The 21,350-nt window shown below is 44.1% G+C and overlaps 1 protein-coding gene across 1 annotated transcript; it reads right to left on the bottom strand.

The window, feature by feature from the left end:
• Positions 1–349: 349 nt before the first annotated feature.
• Positions 350–21,280, bottom strand: memo1 (mediator of cell motility 1). The gene is made up of 9 exons (XM_084461487.1): positions 20,877–21,280; positions 18,727–18,808; positions 18,551–18,619; positions 17,745–17,857; positions 17,033–17,144; positions 3,311–3,453; positions 2,985–3,061; positions 2,506–2,610; positions 350–2,287 (listed from the first exon to the last, which is right to left on the bottom strand). Exons 1-9 carry the CDS (start codon positions 20,935–20,937, stop codon positions 2,156–2,158), a joined length of 894 nt encoding a protein of 297 aa, XP_084317613.1. The 5' UTR covers positions 20,938–21,280; the 3' UTR covers positions 350–2,155.
• Between the last annotated feature and the right edge of the window lie 70 nt (positions 21,281–21,350).

The raw sequence follows: 21,350 nt of genomic DNA, 5'->3' as shown, positions 1-21,350 counted from the left end.
GGAGGGGGTGTGGAGTTTGACCAAGGCCTGGAGGTAGGAGGGAGCTGTTGCATTGCATGCGAGCTGCTACTGGGAGCCAGAGCAGAGGGCGGATAAGGGAAGTTGTTTGGGAGAACTTGGGGTGGTTGAACATCAGGCGAGCGGCAGCTTTCTGGACAAGCTCCAGAGGTTAATGAGTGAGACACAAGAGAACACAAGAGAAGACTTCATTTTCAGTAAATTTTACTCTTTTTTTGTAACATGAATCCTACATCTTATCTGGAGAGCATTTTGTGATGCTTAAATCAGTGGAACCTGAGATTAGAAAACTCCTTTTTGGGAGCACTGAAGTATACTTCGCTATGGAGGTTTGTGACTTTGTGAACTTTCATTCTCTATGCAACAGAAAAATAAAGATACATCAAAAAGTAATACTAACAGTAAGACATAAGCAACATAGGAAACAATAACAAGCATTGAGAATAGGGACAGCGAGAGCTTTGTCTCACACTAGGGGTCGACTGAGGTGGGGGATAACGGAACAGTCGTCTGCAGAGGGAGATAACGGCTGGTACCATTCCAGACATAAGAGGGCCCAACATATCAGGACAGGTCAAACACTCCTGCAGTGAGTGTACTGGAGACACTGGGCACTAGTAGGTGAGTTACATTTGGAAAAACCTAACAAAAAAGAGGTACATATTCTACATAAGACTCAACACAAAAAAACATGTCTTAAATGTATATATGTGCAACAGTGATCCAAGGCACAATAGCACAGTGTGTCATGTTTTCCTAGTTTCCCTTGAATTTGCCTGGCACATCAAGTAGGCAAGCGGGAGGTTTGTGCCCGTTTTGGTAGTATTGTAGATCATGGTGGCGGCGCCTAGGGTTGCCTCGCTCAAGCCCAAACGGACAAGGTTTTACAAGCATGGCCAGAGAGAAGGAAGGGGACAGGAGCAGGGCCACGTTTGTACCCATCTAGCTGACCAGCACTCCATTCCAAGGAGGCACCTTGAACTGATACTTAAGTCTTAAATCATCTTAAGTCACAAATATTGAGCTAGTTAACAAAATAAAGTGTTTGTGGTTAGGTGCTGCTAGATGCATCATGAGGCATAATTCAAGTAAAGTGTTGTCTCTGTCTGCGCCTCCCTAAATATTTAGCTCTCATGAGAACAGTCCTGATTGCCCTACTCCGGTACCCACTAAAGCATAAACACCACATCTAAACATTAATTCATTGCTGCTAGTATTTATTTTGGAATCCACGTGTTAGTCATTCAGAACTCTTGGTCTAACTAAATGGCTTTGGAGCACGTAGGACCACACTGCGTTCAGAAGTACCACCACACTGCCTGTAAATACATGTTAAAAACTACAAAACCATATATTCAGGGAAAACAGGAACTAAATATAAGAGGAAAAGATAATATTTTAATAAACTTATATGTGAGTAATAATAATTAAAAATAAGTTTTTTGGTATTGTACAGCAGAGGGTTAGTGAACTTAGTTGTATGCAGCCCTTCATTAGCTACATCAGTAGGCATATTATGTTGAACGGTTGTAGCTACCCTACCTATGATGCTATTCTCAGGGTTTACCCAGGATATATAACTAGTACTGCAGTAATCAGTCAAAACAACCATTTCAATCCTTGTCTGATATCATTTAAGTAAAATATTCTTGATTTATTTTGCATTTATATGTGCAGTTTTATTATATTCCTTTTCTGAGGCATACATCAGCACAGGTCTGCAAAGAGTGCTTTTACATTATTTAAACTTTTTTTTCTCATAAATTCCATAAATTCTCGCTCAGGAAAATAACAAAACTAAGTCCTTGCAAGACCCCGTCCAGCCCTGCTCCAAGGCCTTCTCCCTGCCCTCCATCCCAGCAAACTGCATCTCAAACTGCTACTGCACTTCAAACAAAAGCTCTGAGGCTCACTTCAACCAGGGGCTGGTGGGGAGAGACTGTGGGGGCGGGGACAGGGGAAAGAGACTGATGGTTAAAGTGTTGTATATATTGGCTGTGAGTGTCTGGGCCCTTCCTGTAAAGATAGGGCACTGTTGGGGAGTGGGGGGGTGGGTGTCCAGGTCGGGTTATGGCGATAGAAGGTCGAGGGTCAGCGCGGCGGGGGCGGAGCTACATCGTCCCCTGGTAAGCTGACCTCAATGAACAATGAGCGCCCCGGCGGCGTAGCTCACTGAGCTGTCCTGCCAGTTCCTGCACTCGCTCGACTGGGCGTAGTTCAGGAAAGAAAAGTTCATCTCCAACCCACTCTTCCTCAGCTCAGACACCGCCTGTCAAACACAAACCAGAAACACTCAGCAAATGCAACCCCCCCCCCCCCCCCCACCACACACACAATCATCATCATCATCATCATCGGTGGTCACTGGAAACGAGTGTGATGGAGGCCGACCCACACGCACGCACACAACCCCCACCTTCCCTTTCCTTCACATGCACGCACGCACGCACACACACACAGCTGCATGTTCCATTATATCATACTCACATTTAGCAGCACTCCGATGGGATGGCGCCCACAGATGGTGTTGTGGTATTTCTTCAAGTAATTGGTGAAAGACGTAGGGTCCAACTGTTCTATAATGCCCATACCCTGCAGAGAGAGGAGAGCACAGTACTTTTCACAGTCTCTCGAACGGAGAACTAAATGTTTTATAGTCAAGCTGAAAATATCACACCGGGGTCAAATTGGTATTTAATAAAATATTTTGAATTACTTGAGTGGTGTGTTTAATCTAGCACGTCCTGAACTTTTGTGCCTTAAATTATCATAGGTATTCAAACCAGTTCTGGGATGTACTGAAATATTAAAACTTCTTTTTAAATATTGATGCACTCAAACAAAATGAGGGTGGTGGGGTCAGTCGTTTGTTAACCAAAGTGCATAGCAGTCTGCTACTCCGCCCGAGGTGCCTGGACAGCTCCAGGACCTGCAAGGGTGCGACAACCTCCAGAAGACGGGCTCACCATTTTGTCAAGGTGTTCGATGGATCTGTAGATCTCTCCTTGAGCTTCGTCGTAGTACGTGTAACGGAACCTTTGACCTTCAGGGGGAAAGGTCAGCAAGAGAAAGGGGTGGCTCTCAAGTGTGATTTTTTCTCATTATTGCAAGGAGAGAACTCGATACAATGAATCATAGAATACAAAAACATTTTCACTTCAAACTGTGTTTTTTTTTTTTTTGGGGGGGGGGGGGGGGGGGGGGTATGGAGTTTCCATATTAAAGGTTCTCTCTAGAGACAGGAGATTTCTCTCCGCTGACGTCACATCTGACAGTGGTCCTCGGTACCTACCCCAGTGGCAGAAGTCGGAGGAGATGATGAAGAGGTTGGAGGGGTCAGCCAGGTACTTGCTGAGCAGCATCCCATACTCCTGCTCCTTGGACTCGCTCAGGGCCCCCACCAGCACAGGGACGATGCTGAACTCATCTTTATGGCTGCGACAGGGGAGACAAATCAACCAGAGCAATGGATCGTCAAGTCACCCATAGGGCAACACATCACTTTGCTGTCACAACACATTCTGTTTACGAGGTGTGGGGGAAAAAAAGATAATTTGTCAGCGTTAATGGCTGGTTCGTTAATCACAGGGGCTGCATCAGAGAAAACTAATTAGTAGAGCCTCCCTCCACACATTGTAAACAGATCTGATCTGGTCATCGCTGCAGGAGGGGGATTGAAGAGAAAAAAACGGAGAGCTGAGGGTCAATAATGTCTGTCTGGCCTTGTTGTGATTTAATTTGATTTAGCTCCCCTGCATTTTAATCATGTCATGATATTGTAATCTTGTTCTACATAACCAGCTGCTCATGAGGGATAGTAGATAAAAAGTCACCACCAGATGTAGCCACCGGGAAAACGGATGTGTAGAGAATGGAATGTCCCCACTGAATCAAGATACTCTTTTCTCCTTCCTCACCTCCTGCCAAGTAGCCAGGCCCAAAACAGCCAGAGATATAATGCTGACTCTGCAGAGCACAGAGTACAGCAGTACGGTCTCTTTTCCTCTTCCTGTTGAATTCCTTCTCTTCCCCTCATCTCCTCCCAAAGCAGCCAGAGAATAGTGCTGATTTATGCAGAGAATTATAAGTATTTTCTCCTCCTCCTCCTGTGGGGGGGGGCAGTTGAGATTCCGGAAGGGCCCCATTTCCTCTCAAAAGGCAGACAGTCCTTCACCCAGGAAGCTGGGAGGGGGGGGGGCACGGATGTAGGACATATATGGACATGAGTTATTTGCTGAACCAGCAAGGAAAATGGGATGTGGTCAAGGGTGGAGGGGAGTGTTTGTAGATAAGACTATAAAGGGCAAGTAGACAAAGGGAAAAGTTGTTCTTTCCCGGGGAAGCTCCGACTTACATGCTGTTTGTTTCTGAAAAGCATTAAAGTCAAATCGCATTTGGACTCTTTGTGCCTCCAGTTGTTTTTTCTTCTCGGACTCTGAAGTTATTTTGGACCTTTGAAACCAATCTGGACTTAGATTTATTTCTTGGAATTTGACCTAAGACCTAGTAAATTATTTTACACGACAAATGGCGAGCCAGAATCCAGGAGGAGGAGGCATCCACTACCCTACGCCAGGACACGGACCTGTCCGCGTCAGACACACAGGGCCCTAAATTACAAGGTAAGGCAGAGCCATTTATAAAGTCTGCTAATTCATTTTAACGTGTGTTTGACGTGGTCAAGATCCGCCCGGGCTGCAGGTAATTAAAACGCCCCTCTTCAAAGAATCTAGAATAAATCTTACTTTAAATCATGTTTATCAGATTTGGTCCATTTAAAACATCAAAGGCACCGAGAATCCTATGCGATCGTTTGTCATAAATGTCGTATGTGTTTTATGCTTTATGCTTTGTGCTTTATGTGCTCTGCATGTGTGAGCGGAAAGTGTGAATGAATAGCAGTTGGCTTTTTGCATGACTAGCTCAGCCATGCACAGGCTAATAATTCTTGAGTACCGTAACACCAGTGTTGAGAAATGTATAGTACAGCCAGAGTTACAGTATGTTGAAATAGTACGAGAGATACATTTGTAGGATTGATACTTTTGAGGAATAAATTAGCCTAGTCAGGTTTAAATTCCTCCTCTGACGTTTGGTTAAAAGATAAATAGTGTCTGTGTGTACACGTTTAAAAAGTTACCTGTTTGAGTAACTAAGATTAATAGTGTCTGTGTGTACACGTTTAAAAAGTTACCTGTTTGAGTAACTAAGATTAAAAGTGTCTGTGTGTACACGTTTAAGAAGTTACCTGTTTGAGTAACTAAGATAAGAAGTTACCTGTGTGAGTAGCTAAAAAGGGCCTGTGTGTGCTCTTACAGTAGGCGACGCGCTGCCGAGAGGGCAATAAATCTGATCAGAGAAGTATTTGTAAATAAGTGTAAATAAGTATGCCGGCGGAGTAAAATAGTATGAGAGTCGCGATGTATTGTGAGAATAGAATAATTTTGGGTTGTGGGTTGTTTTTCTTTACCTAAAAAGTGTAGCGAGTGGTTCTATGATTTAAAACCGTATGTAGTTTATAAATAAGTGTTACTATTGAGTTCAGAATAGCGAGGCCGTAATTTACTATTGTAAAGGGCCCAACAGGCTTTCATGTATCGGTAGCCCATAAATTTAAGCAGATAAGAAAAGACAGTGAAGTGAGGATCACGGCCCACGTGGGGCCCAGCCATCATGAAATAAATTCACAAAGTAGAAAAAGGAATAGCGGCCGTGACAGGATGGACTAAAAAAAAAAAACCAAGCAACAGGCACCATAAGCAAAAACAAGCTGTTGAGCGTATATAATACTGGAGAGCAGGCACTTTATTTGCATCGTCGCAGTGGTTTGGTCTCTGGTTATTCTGTTGCTGTAAATGAAAGTTCTTTGATTTGTTTAATCTCTCTCTCTGTCCCAGCCCTCATCACATAAAGCGAGTTCAGTCCACAAGACACACACACACACCCGCACGCACGTAGCCTACAGTAAATCACCACACACACACACACACACACACGCTTAAACCAGACACACATTCCACAACATACACACACCTACACAGCAAGTACTCCCACACACACACGCACACCATACTCACTCATACAACACAGAGCATACATCACACACGCACACACTCAATACAGACACACATTCACTCTCATACACTCACCCTACATGCCCTCTCACACACTCACACCACACACACACACATACACACACCCTATACGCTAAAATCACCACACACACACACGCACCCTCCTACGAGCACGCCACACACACATACATACACACACCCTATACGCTAAACTCACCACGCACACACACACACACACACACGCTTAAACCAGACACACATTCCACAACATACACACACCTACACAGCAAGTACTCCCACACACACACGCACACCACACTCACTCATACAACACAGAGCATACATCACACACGCACACACTCAATACAAACACACATTTACACACACGCACCCTCCCTCTCACACACTCACCCTACACGTCCTCTCACACACTGACAACACACACAAACATTCTTACAAGCACACACACACACATGTGCCCTCTTACAAAGCACACACACACACACACACACACACATGTACCCTCTTACAAGCACACACATACACACGCACACGTACACAATACAGGGCAAGGCAAGTTTATTTATATAGCACATTTCAGCCACAGGGCAATTCAAGGTGCTTTACATAAGACATTAAAAGTATTATACAGAGAAACTTCTCTTAGAAAGCAGTGGAAAAAAGAAAAGACACAGACACACATTCACAATATAATCACATATACACACACACACACACACACACTCGTGCCTGGTATGAGAGGGGTAGAGACAAGATTTTTCAGTAGAATAAAATAATTTTATGTTTTGTTTTTGCCTCATGCTTGATTTTTAGGTGATAAAGACCAGGATAGACTACCGTGCCAAGTAGCCTAGATGAAAGAGCGTTCGTTACACGGTTGATTTTTAAATTTCGAAATTGTCTACTATATAAGAAAACTATCACTGACTAACAATTTCTTTGCACTTCTCCTCAGATGCAACCTGGTGTCTGTTCTGAAGTGTCCTCTGGCCAGAGCATTTCTTATTTTGGGATATATAGTTTTCTTCCTATTTCAAAGTTCACCAGTGTGGTTTTGAGGTTATTACCCTTTCAAAGGAATCCATTACAATTTGATGTCCCTAACAAGGAATGCTGGTCCGGGCGAGGGGCGGCGAGACGCGCGGCACCGTCAGACTGATCACCCCGCTAATTAAGCGGCTTTCAACACTCACCGGATTCACAGCGGCTGAGTAACGAGAGGGACGGCCCGGTGCTCCAGTCCTCCGCCCCACCCAGCATTTCAATAGAAACAAGTATTAATAAATATATATAAAATGCACCAAGAAAATATTTGAACATTTGTTCTATTGGTTGTTTGTTTTATTGTTTGTTCTACTGTTTGTTAAACTGTTGGGGTTTAATATTTTGGGTCTTTAGTATAGTAGGCTACCTTAGAGGCACTGGTGTCTATAAGCCTACTGTAAACTAACTAACTAACTAACTAACAAACTAAACTAACTAAACCAAAAATAATAATAAAACTGCAGTATAGGAATTTCAACGTGGTTGTTGTAATAACCGTTTTCACAAGGAAAGCGAGGTACTGAATATTAGTCTGTATTTTGTTTTGTTTTGTCAGAACTGACATGTTCTATGTGAAACATACTTTTATTATGAAATAGTTACTCTAGTCGGGTTCAAGTCATGTGACACGTGATCAGGAAATATGTGGGCATTTCATGATGAATCATGCGTCTTGCAGCTCCAGTCTTTATCTTGTGTTGTAAGTCCTGACATTAGTCTACTCAAGTTTCTCTGTATTGTTGCAAAACGTTTGTGAGAATGTTATCAATATGAAAGTAGTGACTTCTATAGTTAGAGTCATTCACATTATTTTGTTGGGATAAGAACAAATTATGAAGTAGAATAAATGAGAGATGAATGGATATTTCCACGCGGGGGTATTGAAGCGATTTGCATATGTTAAATAACATGAGAAGCATTCAATTCTGTGTAAGGAAACTATTTTCCTGTATTGTCTTTGTACTGTTTCTGATTCCAGAAAAGGAGATCAGAATGGTCAACTGTACTCCGACCACCGACACGGCACATCGAGGACAGTATGAACTAGTTGATTTACAAGCTGATCAAGTGTAGGACTTCCTTGTGTTGAATTATCTGCTTGTTTGTTTTAGTTATTATTATTTAGGGGCCAAGCACGAAGGTGCGAGGCACCTATTGTAATTGTTAGTGTTATTATTATTCATCTGCCATGGGAGCCTATGGCTGGCCCCATTGGTAGAGGCTTAGGGCCTGTAGCCGTGAAGCAAGTCTCACATGAATTGGCCAAAAAGGCGTAAAATGCAAACTTTGAACAGCCATAACTTATCCCCCTTTGAGCTAGAGGCATGACACTTTAAACACATTTGAGTCTAATTATGGTGAACAAATTTGCCTCAAGAACCCGTAACTTCAGGTTATGTAGATTTCTGTGATTTTAATTTATTGTAAAACGCTTAAAATCTATCTCCTCCTAGGGAGTTTTATCAATCTACATGAATCTCAGTAGATGTAATCTAGCATTGAATATCTACAATTCCATCTCGGCAAAAGTTGGAAAATATGAATTGAACAGCCACTATGAGGCAATGAAAATTGCAGAGGGCGCTAGAGAGCTCACTTCCTGTTTAGGCCTAACCGCCAGGCCAATTTTTCCAATTCCTGGTACAACAGTACCAGAGCATATCTTAAGGCAGGTTGGAGAAATGTGACGCAGATTGGCCACAGGGGGGCGCTACAACAAGCCAAAATGCTTAAAAATGGCTGAAACACAATTGATTGCTGTGGCACCCCTTGTGGCTAGATGGGGTTTATATTGCTTGTTTGGGTAGTTCATGGCATGCCCTACAACTTTCTAATTGGACGCAAAAGCATCAGATTCTATTTTGATATTGATATAAGCGTTGTTGTCAATTGATACAATTGCAACCCCCCACAACAGTTATTATCAGCTATGGCCTACATACTTCCACCCATGGAGAGGGTAGTAGCCTACATTCTACCCACTTCATCAATGGATAGGCTAGTAACCTTAAGCCTGGGAAGAGGGGAGTGGTCTATAGCTTACACACTTCAACCAGGGAGAGGGTAGTAGCTTTTAGCCTAAACAATTCATCCTGAGAGAGCGCAGTAGCACATAGACTACGTAGCCTAAACACACCAAGTGTAGGGGGGCATTCTTCTGAGAAATGTTAGGTTTAGAGAGAAATAAGAGTTGTGAGTGTGGTTCACAGATAGTTGAATTATCAAGCTATCCCCACACTGAGACTTGATGGTAAATGTGTGACTTCCAGGCAGGTGGAAGGCCTGGAGAATAACCATGTGGCCTGTAGACATGTAGACAAATAGGTCCCAAAATATAATTAATGTAATGAGATGCTTGAAAGGACCTGACACTCGTTTGACGCCTTCAGATGAATTGAATGTGATTGCAGTTGTATGATGATGATGATGATGCTGTTGCATGAATTTAACCTGATTTCCCTGGTCAGAAGACACAGACACTTATATGCATAGCTCCAATGTGGCTATGGCATGTTTCGCTTGTTGGCTTTGATGCGTGAGTCGCGCTTAGCCCCGTTATTGCTGCTTGTAGCTATATTTTCTATTTGTTTTCATGTGCCTATGGACTATCTGGGAACGTGGTCCTGGGTTCATAGATTGAGATGGTCGAGGGTGAATTTACATACAGTGCACAATCTCAGCATATAAATTGTTTGTTTACTCTGTTCTGCACCACCACTCTCTGTTTCTTACAGTAAAATTAATTGGGCCATAAACTCCCAAAATTGAGAGCAAAATTGACCATTGAGGAGAGGGAGGCAAAGCGAGCCTTATAAAGTTATAACACACAATTTTGAGAGAGAAAGCAATAAGCATGAGCGAAAAATAAATAAATAAATAAACAGGGAATAACTAAGAGAGTAGATAAGGAGGAAGACGAAGATGTTCAGGAAGTGGAAAGAGCAGGCAAGAACTAGGCAAGGTAAGCAGCAGTGGGAAAAAAGAAAACGGGGATGGGGTGCACTTTCTCTCATCCGCAGATGCCAGCCTGCAGTGCCCTTTCCCGCCTACTGCCGTGCCACAAGACCGGTCCAAGGCCAGCTACCCTCCACCAGCGCAGCAGGACGCCACCCTACCACCACCATACCACACCCACAGCACACATCCACACCAGCGAGGAGACGGAGCAGGAGGGTCAGGAGCGCAACTCCGACAGATGCAGTCACAGACCTTCCACTGGCCAGACGGGGGGGGCCCCAGCGTGGTGTGCCAAAACCAGAAAAGCTACGTGCAACCGCACGTCATCAAATGCTGGCATTGTCACTAGTGGGGTCAGCCCAAGATGTCACAAAGGTGACCCATGGAGGGGCTACATCAGACATTGTTGAACAGATACGAACATTCTTGGCTGAAAATCTGACGCCCAGACGAGCGGCCATACAGACAGAGACTGAGAATTACAGCAGCCACGGGAGTAGTGTGACAGTGACGCCTCAACCCTCCACAGCTCAAACCAGGAGGGGGACAGCCTACCAGCCCACTGAATCAATCCAGGCTGGACGGTTTCCAAATGATAGAGGTGCCGAACGTGTACGGAGATCCTACACAGCAGCAGAAATCATGAAGCGAGCACTGACGCTGCCCAACCGGCAGGAGTGTGGGGGAAAGTTTGATGGAGCGTTCCACGACCGATATAGATAGAAAGATACTTTATGAATCCCCTTGGGGAAATCCAATGTATCTAATAGCTCACGGCACAACATAACATGGAACGACACAGCAATAGTAATAACAGAACAAGAGACAGACAGCAGAACCAGAGCGGAGACATCTTCAAGACAAAACAATGAGGGCCAGGAAGACCCCATAAAACTCTCTGTGTGCACTATGTGGTAAATTTGGACACTGGAAGAATGAATGCCCGGAGAACTTTGAGGGAGGCCAGGAGCAGCGCCATCGCTACTGACCGGCAAACAACCCAAATGCAAAGATGTGGCACCCGGCAAGCAGACGCAAGGAATCAAAAACACGGGAGGAGGGGCACTGGCGGGCGGCACGAGGCGATGGGGGTGAGTTCGTTCCATTTTCCCCTGATACACAAGTATTAGTGCAGAATAGAATCACTGATTTAGAAGCATTGCTTACACCACTCACAGGGTGCGATGCCCAAAATACACCACAACTAATAAGCTCGTTACCGGGAGTAAACCTAAGTGAAATGGTGAAATGGTGTCATTTTTAGTGGACACAGGAGCGGGCATCATAACTCATTAACAAAGAAAGCTTAAAGTATCATCCTAAAATGAGGTGCAAGTTTGCTAGTGTAGGTTCAAATAACCTGGTGGAGAGGGAATTAATTTAGGCATTTGAGCGTCACATTATACCGACCCCAGTGGGCCTGGTACTGAAAAGTTAAAGACTTAAAAACTGTCCACGAGTCAGAGAGGGCCTAGAGAAAAACAGCCACTGTATGTATATTAATGGTTGATCACTTCTCCTACCACTGATTTGCTCTCTCATGCACGCACACGCTTAGGGGAGACACTGAGCTTATGTTATAAGGTGCACCGGCTCATGTGCACGAGGGAAGGGAGAGCAGATTTGAGGAAAGGTGGGAGGAGGAGCAGATGGAGACAGCGTTAAGTTTGAGCTACTTGTCGGCATGGAGCCAATTGTGCCGCTTCTGTTAAATTGACTGAAACCCAGAAGGGTCTATTTAACATGCCTGATTCTTCTCCTCATGTGTCTCTAGTGAAGCGCCAAAGGATCAATGGTGCGATTTGGGGCCATGGATACGAGGGTGTCATGTGATACCAGACGATTGGTGGTGCAACTCATCAATCCTCCCCCATGTACAAATGTTCAAGCAAGTGGGGAGTGACTGCCTGTTTAAAGAATTATGTGAAGTTACCTTTGACGCAGCTAAGAGCGTCTGTTTTGTTGTCAAATGTAACGAAGTGATTTGTCAGATTGTGCACAGAACTGGGAGATGAGGAGCGTCTGGCTACCCTCCCAGATCTGTGAACAACAGGGAAATATGATGTGGGGTTTAGTGAATTTGGCCCCACCGGTTGTTGTTTCACCCAGGTGGAAGTATCGCCCTTGTCTGAAACAATACCCGGTCAAGCCTGAAGCATGGAGGGCAATTAGGCCTGTGTTTAAAGCTTTGCTTAAGAAAGGAGTAATCAGTGAGTTACCCATGGGCAACCAGGTGCGCACACCTATCTTTCAGGGAAAAAAGGTGCGGGGCCTGAAGAACTGACAGAGTGGAGAGTTAAAAATGCTAAATGGTTCACAAGTGTAGACCTCTCGAATGCATTAGTTTCCATTCGAGTCCACGTGGACAGTCAATTCTGGTGTGTAATTAGAGATGCGCATGGTATTGACCATTGCGCCAGGGGGGAGGTGAAACAGTATATGGCGGGTACAGTAGAGATTTTTTTCTTGGCGGGTACAGTAGAGATTTTTTCTTGTTTAAAATCGTAATGAAAATAAATGTGTTAGTGAGTCACCACAATTGTATTAGGTCCAGCACCAATGTGCATGACAAAAAGGAAAAAAGGAGAAATCAATAGGCCTATTGCCTAGGCCAGAAGACTAACAAGCACAAATGTAGGCCCAACAATTCATTGGGCCTCCGAGTCTTTAATATTATAGTATTTCGCTGTATGCTATTCAATGGTTAGCAGCACGGCACATTGCCACTAAAGTGTGCTTATATTAATTAAAGTAGCCGAATAATTTGTTTGAGTAATAGCCGAATAATTTGTTTGAGTCAAGACGTGACAGAAATATGTGCAACAATATAGTATGACTAAATTCCAATACTCAAGCGTGTTGTAGAAACTTGAGAATCTTGTTTTTGACTAGTCGTGTTATCAGTTATAAAATCACCGTCTAATCGTCAATAAAAGTAGTCGCTGCGCACATCCCTTACCCACGCCAGGACTAGATGCTAGGTCAGTGGCAAATAATTCTGTAGTTCTGATAATGGACGACACTTTGGGGGAATCATGGTCAGAGTAGTATTCAGAATGCTGGGAATCAAGCAGAGATTTGGGTGCGCAGTCAGGGAAGTGTAAAACGAGCAGATGGTAGGCTACTCTAAAAGCTATTTTTCTTCTGCCATGTAGTGAGAATTCAAAAAAAAACAAAAACAAAGTCAATAGACTAAATTTCCGCAGTATTCATTCTTTCAGTAACCTACCAGCTGGGTTTTTCTATCTCTCTACTCTGACCGTTTGGAAATTGTGTTTTGACGGTTATAATGCATAAAAGAATAACATAGAACAGCCGAGAATAGCAGAAAATATTCAAATCAGACAGCATATCCGAACAAAATAAAATATAGATAGAGCGGATTTAGTGGTTGAAAGAAAGTCAACGTCTGACATTTGGCATTGTTTCGGCTACCGAAAGGCTGATGTAGTAAAAAGCCTGGCGACAGCACAGGTAGCAATTAGCAAGATAAAAGAAGATGACTAAAACCAATCGGGAGCGTCCCACGCCGGGTTTTACATATCGCCAAATATATTGGAAAAAAGTGTATAGCGGCAATGTATGTTTCTGTCAATATCGTGCAGCCGCAGTAAAAAGCCTCTAATATCCCTATTAGGGTTCGACGAGTGTACCACTACCATCTGCCTCCTACCGCAACCGATGGGCAGCAGGTAATATAGAATACCCCCATCCACAATTAGCGTCTAATTCATGGGGAATCAGCAGTCCTGGCAACCCATAGGGCCCCTAGGCAAGGCCAGTTCCCCACAGGTCAGGATGACTCTCAGGAGGGTCACGCACGGGTCTAGAGTGTTAGATGAGATGCCCCATGTAGAGATAGAGCAGTGTACCCCCTGGGCCTACTTCATAACCCCCCACAGGTCGTGTAGCCTGGGAGGAAGATGCAGCTGTCCCAGGACCACCAACCAATCCTCCTGCCTATGAGATACGCCGTGCAACACCCTGAACCTACCGGTCCTCCAACCCTCGAGATGTGCCCGATGACCCCTGATTCAGCCTTCAAGAGACACCGCGCGACACTCTGGCCATCCACTACACCAGCTAATTCACCCACCCGGTTCAAAACCCCGCAGTCTGCTCCCCGGTCATCGATGATGACTCCCGTCCCTCAAAAGGAATGGTCACTCCCAGGTGCCAGTAGCAGCATCATCACTCATCTCAGCAGAAGCACCATCAAGGGAAGAGTAGACATGCAGGGCACGCCTAGAGTGGTGGTACCCCAAAGCCCGTTTGGTCCCATCGAGGTGGAGCCGCTGGCCACACCCCCAGAGCGCTCCAGGTCACGCAACTGGTCGGAGAACAACAGCTACATTTCCTCAGAGGAGGACATGGATCTGTCATGGTTTCCCTGCACCCCTAGCACAGAGGAGCGCCTGGGTAGAATGCCGTTGGCCAGGTTCAAAAAACTTGTTGATAAGCTGCCCGCCCGTCAGGATAAATCAGAGATGCGCCGTCTGCGCCGTGCGGGCCAGCGTCGCATCAGATATTATCAGGATCAGTCTATCCCCACGATGACGCCCGGGAGGAGGCTCAGCACGAGGCAAATCGTGGAGGAAAACCGCCGTCACTTGTTCTACCTCATCGCCAGAATGGATGCCCTAGGAAGCAGGCTCGACGAGGTGTGAGCTGCTGAGGAGCATCCCAGTCAACTACTGAAGAGAGGCCCTGCGTAGGGTGTTATGTGGGATCAATATAGCATGTATAATCAAATGTACCCCACAATAATACTTGTAAAGTGATCTGAAGTAATGTATACCACTGTAGTAAGTAGACTTGGTCACTATGCAATCAACATTATAACCATCAAGAACATAATGTAACTAATGTTCTAGAAATAGTTTTCAGTTTTTATTGATGTTTTGAGACTGTCTTTTTGTACTACTGTTCCTGCACTCAAAGTGCTGTTCGGCCATAACCATTTCCAAATAAGACAAACAAAAGGATGAAGTGGTGTTTATCCAGTGATAAGTATTAGAACCTCAGTTACAAGGGCTTAGTGGTTTATAAAGTTTCTCGCAGACTGAGTTATGTTAATACACAAGGGCGGTATTATGTTGGGCAATGGTGGGGTTTTAGGAACTCAAACCTGCGGAACATCCCCTTGTGTTAATTTACTTAAGGAGAACTGGTAGAAGGTGATTGCTATAGGTGAAGTAACTATCCAATTAGCCGTGTTCAGTTAATGGTGATGTGGCTTGTACTGTGTACTGTGTTTTTACTCTATCTGTGTGTTGTGTAAACCATACACCTACATAAGGTCTTGTAATATAGCTGAAGATATGTAGAACAAACTTTGCCGAATTGAGCAGGATCTCTATGGTCAGGAGACTGATAAAACATGTGTGAGCAAGGGAGGGGAATGTTGTTCGGGTCGTCCAGCCGAGCTGCGTATACGTGCGGTCTATAACCGTACTTTCATATCTAGGAGTTGTTGTTTATGTTGAAATATTTACTAAGTAATATTGGAAATTTTGGGTCTGAATGTGACTAAGTTTTAAAGTCACAAAGTGGGGAATGTTGTGATTTAATTTGATTTAGCTCCCCTGCATTTTAATCATGTCATGATATTGTAATCTTGTTCTACATAACCAGCTGCTCATGAGGGATAGTAGATAAAAAGTCACCACCAGATGTAGCCACCGGGAAAACGGATGTGTAGAGAATGGAATGTCCCCACTGAATCAAGATACTCTTTTCTCCTTCCTCACCTCCTGCCAAGTAGCCAGGCCCAAAACAGCCAGAGATATAATGCTGACTCTGCAGAGCACAGAGTACAGCAGTACGGTCTCTTTTCCTCTTCCTGTTGAATTCCTTCTCTTCCCCTCATCTCCTCCCAAAGCAGCCAGAGAATAGTGCTGATTTATGCAGAGAATTATAAGTATTTTCTCCTCCTCCTCCTGTGGGGGGGGGCAGTTGAGATTCCGGAAGGGCCCCATTTCCTCTCAAAAGGCAGACAGTCCTTCACCCAGGAAGCTGGGAGGGGGGGGGGCACGGATGTAGGACATATATGGACATGAGTTATTTGCTGAACCAGCAAGGAAAATGGGATGTGGTCAAGGGTGGAGGGGAGTGTTTGTAGATAAGACTATAAAGGGCAAGTAGACAAAGGGAAAAGTTGTTCTTTCCCGGGGAAGCTCCGACTTACATGCTGTTTGTTTCTGAAAAGCATTAAAGTCAAATCGCATTTGGACTCTTTGTGCCTCCAGTTGTTTTTTCTTCTCGGACTCTGAAGTTATTTTGGACCTTTGAAACCAATCTGGACTTAGATTTATTTCTTGGAATTTGACCTAAGACCTAGTAAATTATTTTACACGACAGCCTCCTGCATGGTGATGACGATGATGATGATGTGGTCAGATGGACTAAACCGGCCACACCGCCCTGTACTCTCCTGAAGACTGACTCAAGGTCAGTTTATTCTCCATGTATATGGTTCACACATACTAGGAATGTGACGAGGGTTAAGGCGTACGCTGTTGTAGACGAGGAAAGGGTGCAGGATGGGACATGACAGTGTAAAGACATGACAGTGCAAAACTGTAAAAAAAAAAAAAAAAAAAACAGTGCAAATAGAAAATACCAATACCCAAAATACCAATACTGGTGAGTTCACTCAACACACTGTGACGTTTAGATGTTATTCTATTGCATCAGTTGGACGGGGTCACACAAGTCTACTACAGTACAGATCACACACACTCCGGAAGACGCCTGCATTTGTTAAGCTAAATTCATAAATAATCCTGCCAAGTCAACAGAAGGATTTATCAATTATGCATATCTGCACCAAGACGTCACATGATCAGAGGATAGTCCATGTTGTAAGCCTATAGCAATGTTAGCTCAATTGGCTCTACAGCTGGCCTGGGTCTTACCTCTCCATGGCTTTAGCAGTGTAAGGCAAGTGCATTTCAATACTGTGCTCGTCTTCATCCGTCTGCAGACTCATCCGCTCAAACATCCCGGTTTTCCAGAGGTCAGCATAAACTGTAAAATAGGCAAGAGCATCAGCTAAACTTTGCACATATTAACTGTTCCTCTTGGGCAACCAAGGCATTATTTCAGACAGGCACTTTTTTAAGAGCAAGCATCTTTGATGAGACCTTGGCAACAGTCAGCCTTATCAGGGAGAGAATGGCTTTAATAACAGTGACAGGGGGAAGCTGTGGTCTCTGGGGGAGTGTTTTAAAGAGCCCCCCCTCTGTATTGTGTTTGAGCCCTGCACATCTGTGGTAGAATCTTGAGCGCTGTGCCAATTTCCTGACCAAGGAAGCCACTCGACGGCGAGACTGAGATCCAACCTCCATATTACAGTAATACGGGCTACTGTGTTATACTACACTCAACACTGAACCACACATATAACGCCCCTTCTTCAACAGGGACCAACAATTGCAAGCTTTAAATTAACACCTTAGCCTCAATGTGAATTTTTTATTTTATTTTATTATAAAAAAAAATTAAAAGAAGAGTACCCTTTTGATCTGAGGAAGAGCCATTGTGCTCCAAACGTCACTTTAATTTTGCACAAAAAAAATCCCTTTTTAATGGGAGCCATCTGGTGTGCGGAACTCTATTTTTCCTTACCCTTCTGGTCGATCCTCAGGTCGTACAGCGGCGTTCTGTAGACCTCTGCAGGAGAGAGGGCGCAGCGGGAGAGGGGCACGTGGTGCGAGGGTCCCAGGATGAACACCCTGCGACTGGAGGAGCAACAGGACTTTACCTCACGCACACAATGCTCGCCTGCACACTGACAACAGCGCTATCTGAGCTGGGGGTCGGGGCCGCCTTTGGGAACTAGACAACAATATCTAAGATTCATAAGGGAAGATGTAGAAAACAAAATGTGTGTTACAATCCAATTCGGTGACATTCAAAGGTAGTTTCATGAAATTCACTGATAGGTTTAATTAGGGCTGGGCAATAAAATCAATAAAGCAATACATCACAATATTTGTTCCTGTGATACTGCAGTACAGTATTGATAGTCTCTTTTTTTTTTCTTTTTCTTTTTCTTTTTTTGCACAAGATAAATATACAGAACAAGACAGGGAATAGATATAGAAAATGAAGGATAGAATTCAGTCAGATACATTATTCATGTTTTAAATGGATTTATAATGTCCTTACATTCCCTCCGCCCTCAGGATAACGTCCAGGGAGCAGGGGATGGAGTTGTATTTTCAGCTGTATTTTAAAATTGTCAGTAAATTATGTAGTTTCACAATGTATCGCAATATGTATTGTAGCGTGATACATATATCGCGATATGTATCGTACCATGACCCGTGTATTGTATCGTGATACGCATCGTACCGTAAGGTCCTTGTGGATACCCAGCCCTAGGTTTGTTTACAGGTGTGTTTCAGAAGAGGTACAATACAATTACTTACGTGACAGAAGGGTCAACTTGCTTGTAAGCATGTGCTGCGCAAGCACCACAATAGGTATATCCAGCATGGCTGAAAACAGAGCAGGGAAGGAATGAACGGTCTGACAAAGACATGATTGCAATAGCCAAGATAACCTGTTCTGGGGGTTATCCTCCCATGACACCATGATTACATACGGGGCTATGATGGCTCTAGCAGGTCTGATTGTGGATTGTGCTTGAGACAACCAGCCTTCTAATTGTGCATTCAGCTGGGACCCTGGAGAGAAAAAAAGAGAGAAAGAACAAAGGATGTTTTGTAAATTGCCTCTTTGAGAATACATTACCCCTAGCTGGAATACTTCAAGGTGTTGGGCACAGAAGAATAATGTCAGTATCTTCTGATTAATTTATACCATTACAAGATAATTAGAACCCGGTGAGACATCCTTTATCTTATATTATCAGCTTTGCTCTGCCCAGATACAGGACATCTGACATGGTACTCTCCTGGTACTCTGCGGAGTACTGTGAAAGAGAACTGTCATGACTCATCATGACAGCACTGATTAATGACAATGAACAAGTAGTGGTTTTATTTTCAGCTCAGCGAGAAGACAACGTATATGACCTTAAGGTAAGAGGTCGACATCTGCGGTATGAACACACAAGTGAGAAACACAGTGAGTGTTCCCTGAGAGATTTCCCATCCCTCCTCCACACCTGCGTGGAAAGCATGGGGGACGACCCAGTTGTCACCTAAGCCCAGGCTTGCAAGGCTTCTGGCAGCCCTCAGCTTTGAGGCCTGTCCTTTCCATGGACACTTTAAAGAGCTGGTCAATCTGGACCATACCCTTCAATGACAGCGTGGGTCCATTTCCACACACAATGTGGAATGCTGACAATGTTTTCTAGCCTCTGGGACTCAAGGTCTCTGCTTGTTATCTGGGGTTAACCAGGCCGGGCCAATTGGATAGGCTACCTACCTGGGAGAGGAGTTTGTTCTTTTGACACTTATGTTGATCCTGACATCTTCCTACGCCATATGAGGCTGCTAGTCTAACAGACAGCACTTATCAACCCCAGGATAAAAAAAGAATGTGTGAAGTTTAGATGCATCTACTGATTAACAGGCATGGCAACACATAAATGAAAACAAGATGTAAAAATACATGAACTCGATAATCAATAGACTGGTCCTAATGGAAAGGCATAGCCTGCTGATTCCATGCAATTTTGAGGACAAAATGTGAAGGATGTGACGTACAGCATGCCTGGCTTAGGAGGGATAAACTGGCTGGCTTGCTTGGCTTGGCTAAACAGAGGAAGCTAGCTAGTGAGAGGGGGAGGGGGAGCACCATGAACCTTCAATGTGCTGCCCTACCCAGTCCTTTGTTCTATGGTGGTGGGGGGGGGCGTCCTGAACAAACAAGTCAAAACAGAGGGTCAGCTATTAGCTTGACTACTGTCTGCCAGAGACAACACACAGTAGATCTGACTACACACTTTAGAGCCATGTTGGATGTTTGCGATTAGCTACAGCAATCGTAGAGGACTGGCTGGCTTGATGATGGTGCGGTTACATAGCAGGGTTTTGCTTATTTTTGACTAATCATCTCCACCACCGACCGTATAAGGATAATAATGGTGCTAAACAAGCTTCAACAACCATGTAGGGCATCTTTGGATGTTTATTTTAGCAAGCTACCTACCCTTAAGCTTATTAGTTTGAGAGTCTTCTATGGTATCTTTTGACTACCCTGAAACTGAATATCCCATTCAAACGTGTGGCTTGCATTGCAAATTACTATGCATTTGTTTTCGATAGTAGTAGCCAATATGTTTAAGAAGCACAAAATAAATGTTGATATCAGTTTTGTTCCAGCAAATGGACTGATTATATTAGGACGGGATCTTGGCTAGCTAACCAATGCTAAACAGCAATCTTGCTTGGTTAGAGAACAACCTCTTGACGTTGTATTTGGTTCAAATGTTTCAAGTTAATTCACGGAACCACAGAACCCTTGTTGAACAAAAAATAGGTACCTTCTGGCTAGCTAGTGCTAGCGAATTGAATAGGCTAACGTTGTTAGCTTGCTAGCAAAATGAGACAACTCAACTGCCTGCCTTTGTACTCGCTATACTAGCCGACGCAGGGAAACAGTTATCGAATGTTAGATAGCTTACGTTAGCAAACTATTAATGTATGTTGACATTGAGATCGTAGCTTGTATTCCCTGGCCTGACATGTTAAAAACATGCCCAAACAGCCAGCTAGTTAGCTATCAGACTGGTCCCCCAGTTCTGCCAACAGGCTAGCTATGCTAGCCGCTCAGAGTAGCAGCTACCTGAGGCGGTGTACCAGCTGCCGGCGTGACTTGCTTCTCTGCAGACCACACGGTTCGACATCTTAGCTCCCGAGCCGCCTATCTTGGTTAGATGAAATATTGTCGGGTAAAAAAAAAAGTAAAAATACTAGTAGTAAGTGCAGAAAAACAATGCCTTCCAAAACAGCGGAAGTCGACGAGACACGAAAAAGGTGGCAGCTTTGTAGCTAGACTGTTAGCAAGCCAGCCAACATTAACTTTTAGTTGGGCAGCTATTCTTTAAATGTCTAGACAAGTTGTATATCTTGACAAACGCAGAAATACCCAGCGTGGTAAAGCGTGAAACGAAATCTTTTTAAATGTCAAATAATTTAGCTTGCTAGGCCGCTGTCAGTCTCAGATGAACAAAGACTAGAGATCCAGTTCGTCTGTTGGCAGCCAGAATAGCACTGTACCATGGCTAAACTGGAACTGACAAGTCGGGTACTTGGTGAA

The sequence above is a fragment of the Borostomias antarcticus genome (genome assembly GCF_949987555.1).
Source record: "Borostomias antarcticus genome assembly, chromosome: 2".
NCBI classification, from domain to species: domain Eukaryota; kingdom Metazoa; phylum Chordata; class Actinopteri; order Stomiiformes; family Stomiidae; genus Borostomias; species Borostomias antarcticus.
This window is presented reverse-complemented; position numbering and strand designations above follow the sequence as displayed.